We start from the raw sequence: 19,533 nt of genomic DNA, 5'->3' as shown, positions 1-19,533 counted from the left end.
TGCACAGTGTGATGTCATCCAGGATCTATAGTGCACAGTGTGATGTCATCCAGGATCTATAGTGCACACGGTGTGATGTCACCCAGGATCTATAGTGCATGGCCACCCATCTTTCCGTAGATACTTATATACTTACCATAGATATATATTTGATTATTATTATTAAATCTACTCCATGCGTACATACCATACACAGTAACTCCATACATTCTTTAATTAACTCATACTTCCATATCAGGACTCAAAATGTCCACGTGCCACTACCGATTGGTGAGTGAAACTTTATTGCCGGTAAGTGGGCACAGACACCAGGGATGCAGCAATGAGTACATTTAAATATTTCTAGACCCATTCCACTAACCCTGCACACATTCTGCATCCTGTTATCCTACAAACAGAAACTTCATGCACTCTATATAACATTCGCCAGCTCTCTGCAGATCATAAACTCCGTGACATCGCGCTGCGCTATGATATAGTGAGTGCAACGCGAGTCTCCGAATTACTGCTGCAAAATCAGCATCTTCACTGCTAGGAATGGAATAACGTCCCATTAAACGAGCCGAGAATGAAGCTGCAGATGTACTATACTGGGGGAAATGCAATCCGGCATAAACAGCACCGTGGCACTAAAACAGCATGACTGGACTGCCGGGGAGTGTGGCAAACAAACGGTTTGCTCCACAACACTGCTATATCCTTACTCTATAGGATCCTTGGATTACAGCCATGTTTTTAGAAATGGCAAACAGTTTTAACATTTTCTACTGTGATGCTTTCACTGGGGAACAAGTCCAGGACTCCACTACCTCTTTTGGAGAGGAGACGTTCACGGCGTGTCTTTGTAAACACTTACTGTTCTCAGATACCTCCAGGATGTACCGAATCAGTGGGCTGTTTCCATCGAAGGGTCTGGCCCACGTCAGATTGACAGCTCTATGCTCTATGACGCTCAGCATGGCCACGGGGTTCTCGGGAGCATGTGGGAGCTGCCTGCAATAAGAGACATGAGGATCAGTATGAGATGAGCAAATCGTCCACCTCTTCCTGCAGCAAATCTTGGATTAACATTGTGTTAAACCTAATGATATTGGTGTATTGTGGAATGGTTCACAGAGAGAAATTTGCACAGAAGACCGAACCATGCCTTTCACAGCAGGAAGATCTCTGGAGGTGCCTCAAAGCTGGGGATGTCTGGTGCTCAGCCACTATTTCTAAAATTAACATTTAAATAGATTTTTTGCAAATTTCCCCAGTGTTTTAAGCTTTCAGAATAACTGCATTGAAATGAGTCTCTGTATTGCATTGGATCGCAGAATTAAAATTAACAATGAGACGTGAGGTCACTGTAAGTCCAACAATACAGAAAGTTTAAGGGTAGATATTTCCATAAAGGGGGAGGACCTACCTGACCCGCAGGTGAGCACTTCTGGAGTCATTCCCTGCCATGGACAAGATGCGGCAGGTGTACGTCCCAATGTCGCCAGACCATGTCTGAGAGATATGCAGCGAGCCATTTTTGTCCAGTTGAATCCTTGGAGAATTATCTATGTTTAGTGGGACTCCATCCTTCTCCCACAAGTACCTGGGTTCATGGAGAGAGACAACACCTAATTCAATGTACAGCATTGTATAGTACGACTGAGCATTTCCTTACAAGCCTACTGTATATCTTGGCTGTAAAATAACGCAGATTATAACTGAAATAAAAGTTAGTTACTAATAAGGAGGGTATTTGGGGTCAGTTGTGAGCCCCCAGTTTATGATCCATCAGGAATTCTGCCTAAATACAGGAGGCTTATAGTTCAGATGGTTCTAGATTCTATCTGGTTTATTACACAGGTCCTCAGACTGGGCCACATACACCACCAACAGGACGGAATGTGAGAATTTCCACATCACTGTGCGAGTTTATAGATCAAACTAGTGGATCCCTCGGAGAAAGACATTCATTTAGCCAAGAAAACCTATTCATGAAAATCTGTCCATTTCTTATTTAGTTATTATGGGATGTTTTGAGATGCCCGTATGTAACATCACTACCCGCATGACCTGAGGGGCGAATCCGACAAAAGAGGTTTTAAAAATGGCTGCCCCCACAAAACAACCGAAAGTCACAATATTCATTAATAAAAACTTATTTATTTATGTGAGTGAATAACAATAATGTATTATCCCTTTACTTTAAATAAACAAATCAAGACATATTTCCTTTAAAATGCTGGATTTTCTGCAATAACGTGAATCACGGACAGCGAAGGGTTACATTTAGTATCTGTCACTCGGCCCTTTAATCTCCCAGTGTCCCAAAATGCACTGGAAGACGTTTCTGCTTGAAATGATACATATGCTGTAGATGTGAGAATTAATATCGCCCAATAAAATATTCACTGCAGATGAAGTTAAGTAAGATTAATTTTTTAACTCCTATTAAATTTTTCACAGAGTTCACTACGGGTTTCCTTTCCCCCTGCTGTCAGCAACCAATTAGGAATGTTTAATTTTCCCTTCATTATCTATGGGTGAAATAAAGAAAGGAAATATGATTGTGTTAATTAACTTTGGGTCCCCCCGAGCTCTGGCCTGGTGCAGGGGTGTGTGACCCCAAATTATAGCTTATTAGAAAGCCGGAGACGGCACAAACAGAGCATCAAACGTCTACATCATTTCACAACGCAATTTAATCCATCTCAACCTTCCACAAGGAGACAATGACGATAAGAACCAGAAGGGACAAAATTGGGGAAATCTCACGGAAACAAACTGGGATTGAGGATACATGTAACAAGGTCATTAAGGGAGGCGTTTCAGTTAATTTTCTATTTGTCTTTAAGGCAGACTGCAGAGAGGAGCAGAATAATGAAGGTGTGAGAAGTGTAAATCTAGTTGGTGAACGATGTAGAGGTGGATGAAGCTCAGAGAGATTCACAAATAGTGGGATTGATACACAGCTAGATTGCTGAGGTTACGCATGTCTCCACACCGCCATTACTGGCAGGTGATCCAGTGTCGTAGTGCGCAGTCTTAGGACAGCATGTCACCATTACTGGCAGGTGATCCAGTGTCGGAGAGTGCAGTCTTAGGACAGATGAGGTTACGCATGTCACCATTACTGGCAGGTGATCCAGTGTGATAATGTACATGGGGCTATACAGGGATACATAGTATACTCTGATAATGTACATGGTGCTGTATAAGGATACATAGTATACTCTGATAATGTACATGGTGATATACAGGGATACATAGTATATTCTGATAATGTACATGGTGCTGTATAAGGATACATAGTATACTCTGATAATGTACATGGTGCTGTATAAGGATACATAGTATACTCTGATAATGTACATGGTGCTATACAGGGATACATAGTATATTCTGATAATGTACATGGTGCTGTATAAGGATACATAGTATACTCTGATAATGTACATGGTGCTGTATAAGGATACAAAGTATACATGCACTGTACAGAGATAACTGTGACTTCCTTGTCATGGTATTCATAGCTTTGTCTAGTCTTACACCTACTATATTACAGGGATGAAACCGAGGGACTTACCGGATGGCCACGCTGGGGTCATGTGACACACCACATGACAAGGAGGCTTTGGTTCCTTTAATGACGCTCTGGTCTGTAGGAGGGTTGGTGATACAAGTTCGGGCTGAGAGGATAGAGAAAGAGACAGAACAAATAGTTTGGTAAATTCTGTGTAAAACAAAAGTTTCCATTTTCAATTTTCTCAGTCATTTTCTAAAGCACCCAGATATTACTCTCCACTACCGCCAAATGTTTTATTGTAACCAATTACACTCACTCCTCCTCTCACAGACAACTCCCTCCCTCACACTCAACCTTTTCCCTCACCCCTCCTTTAACTCTCCTCTCACACTCAACTCCCTCTCTCACCCGTCCTCTCACACTCAACTCCCTCCCTCAACCCTCCTCTCAAACTCAACTCTTCCCCTCACCTTTACCTCTCGCACTCACTGTCTCGCCTCACCTTTACCTCTCACACTCACTGCCTCCTCTCACCTTTACCTCTTACACTCACTGCCTCCTCTCACCTTTACCTCTTACTCACTGCCTCCTCTCACCTTTACCTCTTACACTCACTACCTCCCTCACCTATACCTCTCACACTCACTGCCTCCCCTCACCTTTACCTCTCACACTCACTGCCTCCCCTCACCTTTACCTCTCACACTCACTGCCTCCCCTCACCTTTACCTCTCACACTCACTGCCTCCCCTCACCTTTACCTCTCACACTCACTGCCTCCCCTCACCTTTACCTCTCACACTCACTGCCTCCCTAACCTTTACCTCACACTCACTGCCTCACTCACCTTTACCTCACACTCACTCCCTCCTCTCACACTCACTGCCTCCCTAACCTTTACCTCACACTCACTGCCTCCTCTCACCTTTATCTCACACTCACTCCTCCTCTCACAGACAACTCCCTCCCTCACATTCCACCTTTTCCTTCACCCCTCCTTTAACTCTCCTCTCACACTCAACTCCCTCTCTCACCCGTCCTCTCACACTCAACTCCCTCCCTCAACCCTCCTCTCAAACTCAACTCTTCCCCTCACCTTTACCTCTCGCACTCACTGTCTCCCCTCACCATCACTGCCTCCTCTCACCTTTACCTCTTACACTCACTGCCTCCTCTCACCTTTACCTCTTACACTCACTGCCTCCTCTCACCTATACCTCTCACACTCACTGCCTCCCCTCACCTTTACCTCTCACACTCACTGCCTCCCCTCACCTTTACCTCTCACACTCACTGTCTCCCCTCACCTTTACCTCTCACACTCACTGTCTCCCCTCACCTTTACCTCTCACACTCACTGTCTCCCCTCATCTTTACCTCTCACACTCACTGCCTCCTCTCACCTTTACCTCTTACACTCACTGCCTCCTCTCACCTTTACCTCTTACACTCACTGCCTCCTCTCACCTATACCTCTCAAACTCACTGCCTCCCCTCACCTTTACCTCTCACACTCACTGCCTCCCCTCACCTTTACCTCTCACACTCACTGCCTCCTTCACCTTTACCTCTCACACTCACTGCCTCCTTCACCTTTACCTCTCACACTCACTGCCTCCCCTCACCTTTACCTCTCACACTCACTGAATCCTCTCACCTTTACCTCTTACACTCACTGCCTCCTCTCACCTTTACCTCACACTCATTGCCTCCTCTCACCTTTACCTCTCACACTCACTGCCTCCCCTCACCTTTACCTCTCACACTCACTGCCTCCCTAACCTTTACCTCACACTCACTGCCTCACTCACCTTTACCTCACACTCACTCCCTCCTCTCACACTCACTGCCTCCCTAACCTTTACCTCACACTCAATGCCTCCTCTCACCTTTATCTCACACTCAATGCCTCCTCTCACCTTTACCTCTCACACTCCCTGCCTCCCTCACCTTTACCTCTCACACTCACTGCCTCCCTCACCTTTACCTCTCACACTCACTGCCTCCCTCACCTTTACCTCTCACACTCACTGCCTCCTTCACCTTTACCTCTTACACTCACTACCTCCTTCACCTATACCTCTCACACTCACTGCCTCCCCTCACCTTTACCTCTCACACTCACTGCCTCCCCTCACCTTTACCTCTCACACTCACTGCCTCCCCTCACCTTTACCTCACACTCATTGCCTCCTCTCACCTTTACCTCTCACACTCACTGCCTCCCCTCACCTTTACCTCTCACTCAATGCCACCCTAACCTTTACCTCACACTCACTGCCTCACTCACCTTTACCTCACACTCACTCCCTCCTCTCACTCACTGCCTCACTCACCTTTACCTCACACTCACTCCCTCCTCTCACACTCACTGCCTCCCTAACCTTTACCTCACACTCACTGCCTCCTCTCACTTTTCTCTCACACTCACTGCCTCCCCTCACCTTTACCGCTCACACTCACTGCCTCCTTCACCTTTACCTCTCACACTCCCTGCCTCCTTCACCTTTACTTCTCACACTCACTGCCTTCCTCACCTTTACCTCTCACACTCACTGACTCCCTCACCTATACCTCTCACACTCACTGCCTCCTCTCACCTTTACCTCTCACACTCAATGCCACCCTAACCTTTACCTCACACTCACTGCCTCACTCACCTTTACCTCACACTCACTCCCTCCTCTCACTCACTGCCTCACTCACCTTTACCTCACACTCACTCCCTCCTCTCACACTCACTGCCTCCCTAACCTTTACCTCACACTCACTGCCTCCTCTCACTTTTCTCTCACACTCACTGCCTCCCCTCACCTTTACCGCTCACACTCACTGCCTCCTTCACCTTTACCTCTCACACTCCCTGCCTCCTTCACCTTTACTTCTCACACTCACTGCCTTCCTCACCTTTACCTCTCACACTCACTGACTCCCTCACCTATACCTCTCACACTCACTGCCTCCTCTCACCTTTACCTCTCACACTCACTGCCTCCCCTCACCTTTACCTCTCACACTCACTGCCTCCCCTCACCTTTACCTCACACTCACTGCCTCCTCTCACCTTTGCCTCACACTCACTGCCTCCCTAACCTTCACCTCACACTCACTGCCTCCCCTCACCTTTACCTCACACTCACTGCCTCCCCTCACCTTTACCTCTCACACTCACTGCCTCCTTCACCTTTACCTCTCACACTCACTGCCTCATCTCACACTCACTGCCTCCCCTCACCTTTACCTCTCACACTCACTGCCTCCCCTCACCTTTACCTCTCACACTCACTGCCTCCTCTCACCTTTACCTCTCACACTCACTGCCTCCTCTCACCTTTACCTCTCACACTCACTGCCTCCCCTCACCTTTACCTCTCACACTCACTGCCTCCTCTCACCTTTACCTCTCACACTCACTGCCTCCTCTCACCTTTACCTCTCACACTCACTGCCTCCTCTCACCTTTACCTCTCACACTCACTGCCTCCTCTCACCTTTACCTCTCACACTCACTGCCTCCTCTCACCTTTACCTCTCACACTCACTGCTTCCCCTCACCTTTACCTCTCACACTCACTGCCTCCTTCACCTTTACCTCTCACACTCACTGCCTCCCTCACCTTTACCTCTCACACTCACTGCCTCCTTCACCTTTACCTCTCACACTCACTGCCTCCCTCACCTTTACCTCACACACTCACTGCCCTGCAGTAGGACATGGCTCCCTGTGTATTGAACTAGGTGTTCATTAACTATTCGGTGACCTCCTTTACAGGTTAATGCTATAGGGACACACGTCGACAGAACACGATAGCCGGGCTTGATGGGCCTCTGACTCCCTCCGTCTCTCGTGTTCCATTGGAGATAAAGTCATAGGACAAGCTAATTTCCTTCTGTCATCTCACACAATGTGCAGAGATCAGCGGAAACATTCTTATTGTGAGAGGCTTGGGGGAGACAGAGAAACACAAATAATCCAACTGCACATTGTATCATGGACCTGAGCTCTCAGCGGCTCACTTAACCCTTCCTGACGCTCTGCTACCTGCTCAATCCTGCAGTTTGTTTTTTAACGAGGGCGAACAAGTGATGGACAGATTTCCCAAACGAACCACATGAAAGGCAAAAAGCCCAAGGACACATCTTTTCCTGGTTTAACTGATGAGAGGCAGCTCCGGCTGGGCGGCTTGCGGCTTACCATCTGCTGGAAAACTTGGCATTAACCCTCAGCGTAAGAAATTACTGTCCAGTTCATTGATGAACCCTTTAAACAGAGCGCTGTGGACTACGATTGGACTTCCAAATACTCACCCTTTATTGGAGTATACGCAGAATAAAACCTGATTTACTGGACAGCTTCCGTGCCCTCAGTCTCCATACACCTCGTTAACAGGGTTTAATCACTAAATAGGGACTGGTGGGGTGTTGGAAATGGAACTTACAAATCAGTTTGATCAAAATAGCAAAGTTGAACAAAATGAGGAAGTCTTATTCCGAACCTGGCTATTTTGGCTTACCGTTATTATTTTGCTATCATTCAATTCTCACTCACAATTAATTATTCACCCACACACTCCTGATGTAATATATAATTATGAGTAAATTGTCCATCCAACATTTTTCTCGGCTTTTTTCCCCCGATAACCTAGTTTTTTGAAGGTGCAATGCTCATTTAAATAAAACCTTACAGGAAAGGTAAATTTAAGTTAAACTCGCCAGATCTCGCCTCATATAAATCACAGAGCAAATGGCAAACTCAGAAATGATAACATGTTTATTGCTCCTGTTGGCTAATTAGGCAAGCCTTCTTTCAGTGTGTCTCACTGCAGATGTGCGGTGAAGCTAGTGAAAGATTTATAGGTGAAGGTTTGAGAAGAAAGACAAATGAGTCACAACGGCAAAGAACTAAAAAGGCCAAAATCTGTTTCTGCAAAAACTAAGCACACAAGCTGTCAGCATTAAATATATAAATTTAAAAGCAAACAAGCAAAACCAGCAAAGTAAAATTCTGGATCTATTTGTCTGTATAAACCTGCAGCGTCATGGTTTGTCCTCATTAGAGCATGCGCACACATATAACGTCTGGCCAAGACCAGGATAAGCCAGGAACGTGCGCTGGATCTTGTGTAATATTATGTTATTATATATAAACATTGATTTAGATCAGATGTTATGGACTACATCTCCCATAATACTCTAACAGCCATATTGGTGGCAAAGCATCAGGGGACATGTAGTCCACAAGATCTGGAGTTGCGAAGTGTCTACTAGCAGGAAATAATGTCATCGAGAGATTTGTGCAGTTTTAAAAAAACCTTGAGAGCGAAGGAAGAAATCAGCGGAACGTGATGGCGTTATTTCTACTTAGTACATACTCTAGTTTTAACTCATTTTATAGTAAGTGACTTTATTTTTTACATTTGGATTTTGACTAGGGATTCGTCAATCTTATGGCAGTAATGGGACATGTCTTGGCCTGCCTGAGACTGGTGGGAGTTGATCTATATTAAAGGCTAATTACATGCATTTCATGATGATTCCAACCAACACAGTCCCGCTGCAGAGTTGTCAAGGAAACTTGGCATCGCCCGCGTGGTCAATCCTGCAAGTTATAACATGTGTGGCACAACACTTCGCTCCTGTCTTACCCCACACCATGATGTCAGCGGAGGCATCGTCAGCCCCTCGAGAATTGGTGGCAGTACACGTGTAGGTGCCTATGTCCGATATGTGGGCTGGGTTAATCAGCAGGCTTCCAGACTCCAGGAGGGTGAAACGGGGTATCTGGAGAGAGCCGCTGGCCAAGATCCGATCACCTGCATTAACGAGAGCGAGAGGATGTAACACCTTTACAGACATTCTATTACATGTTCTAAAACAAAAATCATCTTAAGGTTAAAAAACACATCATACAAGGTGACACGGAATTCTGTGCTACACTATGGTATATGTTTCATTAACCGATAGACTATTAAGAGAGATTTACATCCTGATATTTAATCTATATACGTATATGTAACCAGGTGATCTGAATCTTCCTTAAGATCACACATCCTGTTTTGGCACCAAAATCCATACTTTTCAGAAACCTCATTAAATCATTTTATATATTGTAACTTGCAGAAAGAGAGATCTAACACTCGCATGTACAACACAGCTTTCATTTTCCTGTTAATAAACTCACAGGGATGAGTTGTGCAAATTGAGACCCACCCCACCGCCCTAAATATGCAAAGTATTCTTTCTGGTCTTAAACACTAGCTGTGAAGGGGTTAACTTTTCCACGAAACTGGAAGGTTTAAAGATATTCCAGTTGCCATGGTTTCCATTACCGAAACACCAGCAGGTTATAAACCTTATGTGAGTCTGTTTACTATCAGACTTACTTTTCTTCCCCCGTGCCCACCTCTGTCTCTACTTTAACCATTCCCTCTATGCCTATCACTGCCCCTACTTTAAACATTCCCCATGTGCCCATCACTGCCCCTACTTTAACCAACCCCCTGTGCCCTTCACTGCTTCTTCTTTAACCATCCCCCGGTACCCATCACTGCCCCTACTTTAACCAACCCCCTGTGCCCATCACTGCTTCTTCTTTAACCATCCCCCGGTACCCATCACTGCCCCTACTTTAACCATTACCCTGGTATCCATCACTGCCCCTACAATAACCATCCCCCTGTACCCATCACTGCCCCTACTTTAACCATTCCCTCTATGCCTATCACTGCCCCTACTTTAAACATTCCCTCTATGCCTATCACTGCCCCTACTTTAAACATTCCCCATGTGCCCATCACTGCCCCTACTTTAACCAACCCCCTGTGCCCTTCACTGCTTCGTCTTTAACCATCCCCCGGTACCCATCACTGCCCCTACTTTAACCATTACCCTGGTATCCATAACTGCCCCTACAATAACCATCCCCCAGTACCCATTACTGCCCCTACAATAACCATCCCCCTGTACCCATCACTGCCCCTACTTTAACCATCCCCCTATGCCCATCACTGCCCCTACTTTATCCATCCCCTTATGCCCATCACTGCCCCTACTTTAACCATCCCCCCTGTGCCCTTCACTGCCCCTACAATAACCATTCACCTGTGCCCATCACTTCCCCTACTTTCACCATCACCCCGTACCCATCACTATCCCTACTTTATTCATCCCCCTATGTCCATCACTGCCCCTACTTTAACCATCCCCCCAGTGTCCATCACTGCCCCTACTTTAACCATCCCCCCAGTGCCCATCACTGCCCCTACGTTAACCATCCCCCCAGTGCCCATCACTGCCTCTACTTTAACCACCCCCCTAGTGCCCATCACTGCCCCTACTTTAACCACCCCCCTGTGCCCATCACTGCCCCTACTTTAACCATCCCCCGATGCCCATCACTGCCCCTACTTTAACCATCCCCCTATGCCCATCACTGCCCCTACTTTAACCAACCCCCTGTGCTTTCCTCCTGTTTTCATCTTGCAGCTTTGAACATACACAGGAGACATCAATACCGCAGACAGGCCAGAACTATTACAATGTTTAGACATGTTTAGAGATGGGAAGAATGCTGACAGAGGTATACCATTAAGGGTAATGCCTTGCTGTATACAATAAGAAAACAGCCCTCTCTCTTAACTCTTTGTATGCCAGAATGAAGGGAATAAAGAAAGTCCCAGTATTTACTGTCTTCTATGCGAAATATGGGCAGAGCAAAGGGGCTTAGTGGCTCTGCATGTCATTACTGCAGAGCAGGGAAATTGAGAAGCTTGTTTTACCATTCTGGCCGGGCTACTCCGAATTTGTATATCTGACAAACTCTGTATGTCCCCGCACACAGTGTATTATAACTGTAGCTATAAGGTTATGGTGTAAGGAGGTCCACTGTCTCCCTGCACACAGTATATTATAACTGCAGCTATAAGGTTATGGTGTAAGGAGGTCCCCTGTCTCCCCGCACACAGTGTATTATAACTGCAGCTATAAGGTTATGGTGTAAGGAGGTCCCCTGTCTCCCCGCACACAGTATATTATAACTGCAGCTATAAGGTTATGGTGTAAGGAGGTCCCCTGTCTCTCCGCACACAGTGTATTATAACTGCAGCTATAAGGTTATGGTGTAAGGAGGTCCCCTGTCTCCCCGCACACAGTGTATTATAACTGTGGCTATAAGGATATGGTGTAAGGAGGTCCCCTGTCTCCCCGCACACAGTGTATTACAACTGCGGCTATAAGGTTATGGTGTAAGGAGGTCCCCTGTCTCCCCGTACACAGTGTATTATAACTGCAGCTATAAGGTTATGGTGTAAGGAGGTCCCCTGTCTCCACGCACACAGTGTATTATAACTGTGGCTATAAGGTTATGGTGTAAGGAGGTCCCCTGTCTCCCTGTACACAGTGTATTATAACTGCAGCTATAAGGTTATGGTGTAAGGAGGTCCCCTATCTCCCCGCACACAGTGTATTATAACTGCAGCTATAAGGTTATGGTGTAAGGAGGTCCCCTGTCTCCCTGCACACAGTGTATTATAACTGCAGCTATAAGGTTATGGTGTAAGCAGGTCCCCTGTCTCCCCGCACACAGTGTATTATAACTGCAGCTTTAAGGTTATGGTGTAAGGAGGTCCCCTGTCTCCCCGCACACAGTGTATTATAACTGCAGCTATAAGGTTATGGTGTAAGGAGGTCCCCTGTCTCCCCGCACACAGTGTATTATAACTGCAGCTATAAGGTTATGGTGTAAGGAGGTCCCCTGTCTCCCCGCACACAGTGTATTATAACTGCAGCTATAAGGTTATGGTGTAAGGAGGTCCCCTGTCTCCCCGCACACAGTGTATTATAACTGTAGCTATAAGGTTATGGTGTAAGGAGGTCCCCTGTCTCCCCGCACAGTGTATTATAACTGCAGCTATAAGGTTATGGTGTAAGGAGGTCCCCTGTCTCCCCGCACAGTGTATTATAACTGCAGCTAGAAGGTTATGGTGTAAGGAGGTCCCCTGTCGCCCCGCACACAGTGTTTTATAACTGGAGCTATAAGGTTATGGTGTAAGGAGGTCCCCTGTCTCCCCGCACAGAGTGTATTATAACTGCAGCTATAAGGTTATGGTGTAAGGAGGTCCCATGTCTCCCCGCACACAGTGTATTATAACTGTAGCTATAAGGTTATGGTGTAAGGAGGTCCCCTGTCTCCCTGCACACAGTGTATTATAACTGCAGCTATAAGGTTATGGTGTAAGGAGGTCCCCTGTCGCCCCGCACACAGTGTTTTATAACTGGAGCTATAAGGTTATGGTGTAAGGAGGTCCCCTGTCTCCCCGCACACAGTGTATTATAACTGCAGCTATAAGGTTATGGTGTAAGGAGGTCCCCTGTCTCCCTGCACACAGTGTATTATAACTGCAGCTATAAGGTTATGGTGTAAGGAGGTCCCCTGTCTCCCCGCACAAAGTGTATTATAACTGCAGCTATAAGGTTATGGTGTAAGCAGGTCCCCTGTCTCCCCGCACACAGTGTATTATAACTGCAGCTTTAAGGTTATGGTGTAAGGAGGTCCCCTGTCTCCCCGCACACAGTGTATTATAACTGCAGCTATAAGGTTATGGTGTAAGGAGGTCCCCTGTCTCCCCGCACACAGTGTATTATAACTGCAGCTATAAGGTTATGGTGTAAGGAGGTCCCCTGTCTCCCCGCACACAGTGTATTATAACTGCAGCTATAAGGTTATGGTGTAAGGAGGTCCCCTGCCGCCCCGCACACAGTGTATTATAACTGGAGCTATAAGGTTATGGTGTAAGGAGGTCCCCTGTCTCCCCGCACACAGTGTATTATAACTGCAGCTATAAGGTTATGGTGTAAGGAGGTCCCATGTCTCCCCGCACACAGTGTATTATAACTGTAGCTATTAGGTTATGGTGTAAGGAGGTCCCCTATCTCCCCGCACACAGTGTATTATAACTGCAGCTATAAGGTTATGGTGTAAGGAGGTCCCCTGTCTCCCCGCACACAGTGTATTATAACTGTAGCTATCAGGTTATGGCGTAAGGGGGTCCCCTGTCTCCCCGCACACAGTGTGTTATAACTGCAGCTATAAAGTTATGGTGTAAGGAGGTTCCCTATCTCCCTGCAAACATTGTATTATAACTGCAGCTATAAGGTTATGGTGTAAGGAGGTCCCCTGTCTCCCCGCACACAGTGTATTATAACTGCAGCTATAAGGTTATGGTGTAAGGAGGTCCCATGTCTCCCCGCACACAGTGTATTATAACTGTAGCTATCAGGTTATGGCGTAAGGAGGTCCCCTGTCTCCCCACACAGTGTATGATAATTGCAGCTATAAGGTTATGGTGTAAGGAGGCCCCCTGTCTCCCCGCACACAGTGTATTATAACTGCAGCTATAAGGTTATGGTGTAAGGAGGTCCCCTGTCTCCCCGCACACAGTGTATTATAACTGCAGCTATAAGGTTATGGTGTAAGGAGGTTCCCTGTCTCCCCGCACACAGTGTATTATGTGGCGAAACCAACTTCGCCACTGTGAACTGGAGAAGCCTGGTTGCTAGCCTCCTGCCCTGCGACTATGGCCCCTGGACATATTGTACTGGAAAAACTATATTTGGGCATGTAATAATGTATATTGCTGCTACCGGCCCTTTTAAAAGCATCTATGAACAGATTGGGACTTTTGGGACTACTGTCCCTTTAAGACTGTGGAGCGTATTACAGTAATCCTGCCTTTAATACTTTAATGTCATGTATGTATTTTTGTGTGCGGTTGGCCCTGGGTGGTATATATGCAGCGTTCATCTGGTCGTTCGGTGGAGTCACTCCATTCGTTGTGTTGAGTGAGACTACCGAACAGCCAGACCGCCCAGGAATGGGTGTGCCTCCAATTGCCGTTTGCAACGGTGTTGCAAACGGGTGGTTGGCAATCCATGTAGTGTCTTCTTTGTCCTCTGGGTGGCCGCCATTCGGGGGGCAAACACGTGGCGGCGGCCATCTTAAAACTACCGAACAGCGGTGTTTTGCCGTCGAGTGTCTGGAACTGAAATCGGACACTCGACTAGGCAAACACCGCTGAGACCTCCAGACTTCCAGGATTTCGTGGGGAAACTACCGAACGGCCCGCGGTTCGGTAGAAAGAAACGTACGAACTAGGGGATTCATGCGAATCCCCCTTAGTCTCTATGGCACCAGTAATTCGTCTGTTTCATTCACTTGTTTGTGACCGACCGCAGGGCCAAAATGCATGGAACTGTTTTCGGATACTTTACCCATGCGGTCGGTCAAATCTTTGGAACCTCATATCTCCCGAACCATTCATCCGAATGACCTGATTCTTGAATATGTTGTCCCCCTGAATAAGGGCTATCAGGGGATACCTGTTTTGGGGGTGTAGCATATGTATTTGGGGTACATCCAGGAATTGGGGAAAAGGGTGTACGGTATAATTATATTAAGTACTAATCTAAGGGGAGGAAATGTGTGGGAGGTACATCCCTGTGATTGGTTAATTTCATCCTCCCCCTGGGAGTGTCCTGTATGTACTTGTTTGTAATAAAAGCCAGGCTGGATGAGCCAGTCTAGAGTTCCTGCTTAACCCTCAAAATGAAGTGTCGTCTCGTTCTTGGGGGGAATTGGATTGTAAGCTGACTGCCAAGAGTGTAAGCGGATTGTATGCTTTTCTTGTTCAGCTGTTCCAGTTCGGAGTGTTATTTCGTATCCAGATCGGGAGTTTGGTGTTCTGCAGTAGCTGTGCCTGTCTCTAGAAAAGGGGATTATCGCCTAAATGGATTTTTCCCCTTTTATGCTGAAACGGTCCGTTACAATTGGTGGCAAGCGGCGGGATCGTTCCTACAACCAGAGGGACAGCTACAGACAACACCATTCCTGGATTACAAAGTGAGGGCAACGCCAGTACTCGTACAGCATCCCCACCAGCAGTCATGTTCTATCGATATGAAGGCGTAGAGTTTGCTAATGAGGTAATGAGGAGAATAGCCAAATATGGCCCAAATCCCCTGAAGGTGATTGTTGATGCAGCTATACAGCAACTGCTTGAAGAGAACCAGAGGTCACGTGATCTCGAGCACGATTTCATCCTGTTAATGGTGAGTCATGGTCAAGAAGATGAGGTAGCCGATATCCTCCTCCAACACAAACCAGAGAAACCCAAAGTAGAGGACTGCATGGAGTGGTACTGGAAAGGCCCCCAGCAGGCAGGTGGAGATGGGACCGAGGTCTCTCTACCGGCCCTACAGGGATGCTGGGCAGTCGGCCCAGATCCCCAACGGCAGTGTGTACCCCAGGGAGCTGATGGTGTCGTCCATCCTCCCCAGCGGCAGGCTGAGTTACAGGGGGCAGAGGTAGTTGTTCCTGCCCCCCAGCGGCAAAGTGATATGCCAAGAAGGCAGTGTGAAGTGAAGGGAGAGGAGAGCAGCGTCCTCCCTCCCCAGCGGCAGTGTGTACCCCAGGGAGCTGATGGTGTCGTCCATCCTCCCCAGCGGCCGTGTGTGTCCCAGGGAGCCGAAGGTGCAGTCCTTCCTCCCCAGCGGCAGGCTGAGTTACAGGGGGCAGAGGTAGTTGTTCCTGCCCCCCAGCAGCAAAGTGATATGCCAAGAAGGCAGTGTGAAGTGAAGGGAGAGGAGAGCAGCGTCCTCCCTCCCCAGCGGCAGTGTGTACCCCAGGGAGCTGATGGTGTCGTCCATCCTCCCCAGCGGCCGTGTGTGTCCCAGGGAGCCGAAGGTGCAGTCCTTCCTCCCCAGCGGCAGGATGAGTTACAGGGGGCAGAGGTAGTTGTTCCTGCCCCCCAACAGCAAAGTGATATGCCAAGAAGGCAGTGTGAAGTGAAGGGAGAGGAGAGCAGCGTCCTCCCTCCCCAGCGGCAGTGTGTACCCCAGGGAGCTGATGGTGTCGTCCATCCTCCCCAGCGGCCGTGTGTGTCCCAGGGAGCCGAAGGTGCAGTCCTTCCTCCCCAGCGGCAGGCTGAGTTACAGGGGGCAGAGGTAGTTGTTCCTGCCCCCCAACAGCAAAGTGATATGCCCAGAAGGCAGTGTGAAGTGAAGGGAGAGGAGAGCAGCGTCCTCCCTCCCCAGCGGCAGTGTGTACCCCAGGGAGCTGATGGTGTCGTACATCCTCCCCAGCGGCAGTGTGTCCTGCAGGGAACAGAGACAGTCAGTCTCGCACCCCAGCAGCCGGACAAGAGAATGCAAGGGGATACAGCTGGTCCCCCTTTCCACCAGCAGAGAGAGTGCCAGGGAGAGGAGCCTGCTAACCCCTCTCCCCAGCGGCAGTTTACCATCCAGAGAGAGGAGCTTGTTACACCCTCTCTCCAGCGGCAGCCTAACCCACCAAGGGGAGATGTTAAGCCCCACATCGGTGCAGATGGGACCGTAGTCTCTGCACTTACAGCACCAGGGGTAGGGACGGTCGGTCCTGTCCCCCAGCCACAGAGCGATATATCCAAAGGGGAGACAGTCGGTCTCCAGCAACCAGGCTCCAACCAGACTACTCCCGTGGTAGTGCTGGCAACAGGACAGAGTACCGCTGGTCTCTGCCCCCTCAGCAACCCACCAAGGCAGCCTACCAGCCCCCCACACAGCCGGGGTGAGGCACCTGAACCCGGACAAGATCCTCCCTCACCCAGGTGTAGTAACTGTTTATTGTGGGTGGGCTGCTCTACTATTTCTATTTTGTGGGTGGGTTGCTGGACTAACCAGGGCACTGACCGGCAGGAGGTCAGATACCCTGTTAGTCTAATTGGTAAAGGGGAGAATTGTGGCGAAACCAACTTCGCCACTGTGAACTGGAGAAGCCTGGTTGCTAGCCTCCTGCCCTGCGACTATGGCCCCTGGACATATTGTACTGGAAAAACTATATTTGGGCATGTAATAATGTATATTGCTGCTACCGGCCCTTTTAAAAGCATCTATGAACAGATTGGGACTTTTGGGACTACTGTCCCTTTAAGACTGTGGAGCGTATTACAGTAATCCTGCCTTTAATACTTTAATGTCATGTATGTATTTTTGTGTGCGGTTGGCCCTGGGTGGTATATATGCAGCGTTCATCTGGTCGTTCGGTGGAGTCACTCCATTCGTTGTGTTGAGTGAGACTACCGAACAGCCAGACCGCCCAGGAATGGGTGTGCCTCCAATTGCCGTTTGCAACGGTGTTGCAAACGGGGTGTTGGCAATCCATGTAGTGTGTTCTTTGTCCTCTGGGTGGCCGCCATTCGGGGGGCAAACACGTGGCGGCGGCCATCTTAAAACTACCGAACAGTGGTGTTTTGCCGTCGAGTGTCTGGAACTGAAATCGGACACTCGACTAGGCAAACACCGCTGAGACCTCCAGACTTCCAGGATTTCGTGGGGAAACTACCGAACGGCCCGCCGTTCGGTAGAAAGAAACGTACGAACTAGGGGATTCATGCGAATCCCCCTTAGTCTCTATGGCACCAGTAATTCATCTGTTTCATTCACTTGTTTGTGACCGACCGCAGGGCCAAAATGCATGGAACTGTTTTCGGATACTTTACCCATGCGGTCGGTCAAATCTTTGGAACCTCATATCTCCCGAACCATTCATCCGAATGACCTAATTCTTGAATATGTTGTCCCCCTGAATAAGGGCTATCAGGGGATACCTGTTTTGGGGGTGTAGCATATGTATTTGGGGTACATCCAGGAATTGGGGAAAAGGGTGTACGGTATAATTATATTAAGTACTAATCTAAGGGGAGGAAATGTGTGGGAGGTACATCCCTGTGATTGGTTAATTTCATCCTCCCCCTGGGAGTGTCCTGTATGTACTTGTTTGTAATAAAAGCCAGGCTGGATGAGCCAGTCTAGAGTTCCTGCTTAACCCTCAAAATGAAGTGTCGTCTCGTTCTTGGGGGGAATTGGATTGTAAGCTGACTGCCAAGAGTGTAAGCGGATTGTATGCTTTTCTTGTTCAGCTGTTCCAGTTCGGAGTGTTATTTCGTATCCAGATCGGGAGTTTGGTGTTCTGCAGTAGCTGTGCCTGTCTCTAGAAAAGGGGATTATCGCCTAAACGGATTTTTCCCCTTTTATGCTGAAACGGTCCGTTACATATTATAACTGCAGCTATAAGGTTATGGTGTAAGGAGGTCCCCTGTCTCCTCGCACACAGTGTATTATAACTGCAGCTATAAGGTTATGGTGTAAGGAGGTCCCCTGTCTCCCCGCACACAGTGTATTATAACTGCAGCTATAAGGTTATGGTGTAAGGAGGCCCCCTGTCTCCCTGCACACAGTGTATTATAACTGCAGCTATAAGGTTATGGTGTAAGGAGGTCCCCTGTCTCCCTGCACACAGTGTATTATAACTGCAGCTATAAGGTTATGGTGTAAGGAGGTCCCCTGTCTCCCCGCACATAGTGTATTATAACTGCAGCTATAAGGTTATGGTGTAAGGAGGTCCCCTGTCTCCCTGCACACAGTGTATTATAACTGCAGCTATAAGGTTATGGTGTAAGGAGGTCCCCTGTCTCCCTGCACACAGTGTATTATAAGTGCAGCTATAAGGTTATGGTGTAAGGAGGTCCCCTGTCTCCCCGCACACAGTGTATTATAACTGCAGCTATAAGGTTATGGTGTAAGGAGATCCCCTGTCTCCCTGCACACAGTGTATTATAACTGCAGCTATAAGGTTATGGTGTAAGAAGGTCCCCTGTCTCCCTGCACACAGTGTGTTATAACTGCAGCTATAAAGTTATGGTGTAAGGAGGTTCCCTATCTCCCTGCAAACATTGTATTATAACTGCAGCTATAAGGTTATGGTGTAAGGAGGTCCCATGTCTCCCTGCACACAGTGTATTATAACTGTAGCTATCAGGTTATGGCGTAAGGGGGTCCCCTGTCTCCCCGCACACAGTGTATTATAACTGCAGCTATAAGGTTATGGTGTAAGGAGGTCCCCTGTCTCCCTGCACACAGTGTATTATAACTTCAGCTATAAGGTTATGGTGTAAGGAGGTCCCCTGTCTCCCTGCACACAGTGTATTATAAGTGCA

At 47.8% G+C, this 19,533-nt stretch overlaps 1 protein-coding gene across 4 annotated transcripts in view; it reads right to left on the bottom strand.

Annotated features, from left to right (window-relative positions):
* SDK2 (sidekick cell adhesion molecule 2) overlaps positions 1-19,533 on the bottom strand; it is a 393,871-nt gene that overhangs the window by 63,336 nt on the left and 311,002 nt on the right. For all 4 annotated transcript variants that reach the window (XM_063456338.1, XM_063456340.1, XM_063456339.1 and 1 more), the window contains exons 12-15: positions 9,151-9,318; positions 3,566-3,668; positions 1,409-1,585; positions 857-993 (exon numbers count right to left, since the gene is read on the bottom strand). In XM_063456338.1, the coding sequence (XP_063312408.1) occupies positions 857-993; positions 1,409-1,585; positions 3,566-3,668; positions 9,151-9,318 (585 nt within the window). The remainder of the gene's footprint in view (positions 1-856; positions 994-1,408; positions 1,586-3,565; positions 3,669-9,150; positions 9,319-19,533) is intronic.

The sequence above is a fragment of the Pelobates fuscus genome, chromosome 5 (genome assembly GCF_036172605.1).
Source record: "Pelobates fuscus isolate aPelFus1 chromosome 5, aPelFus1.pri, whole genome shotgun sequence".
Lineage (NCBI taxonomy): Eukaryota > Metazoa > Chordata > Amphibia > Anura > Pelobatidae > Pelobates > Pelobates fuscus.
Note: the sequence above shows the minus strand (reverse complement) of the source record. Positions and strands in the feature narration are given on the sequence as shown.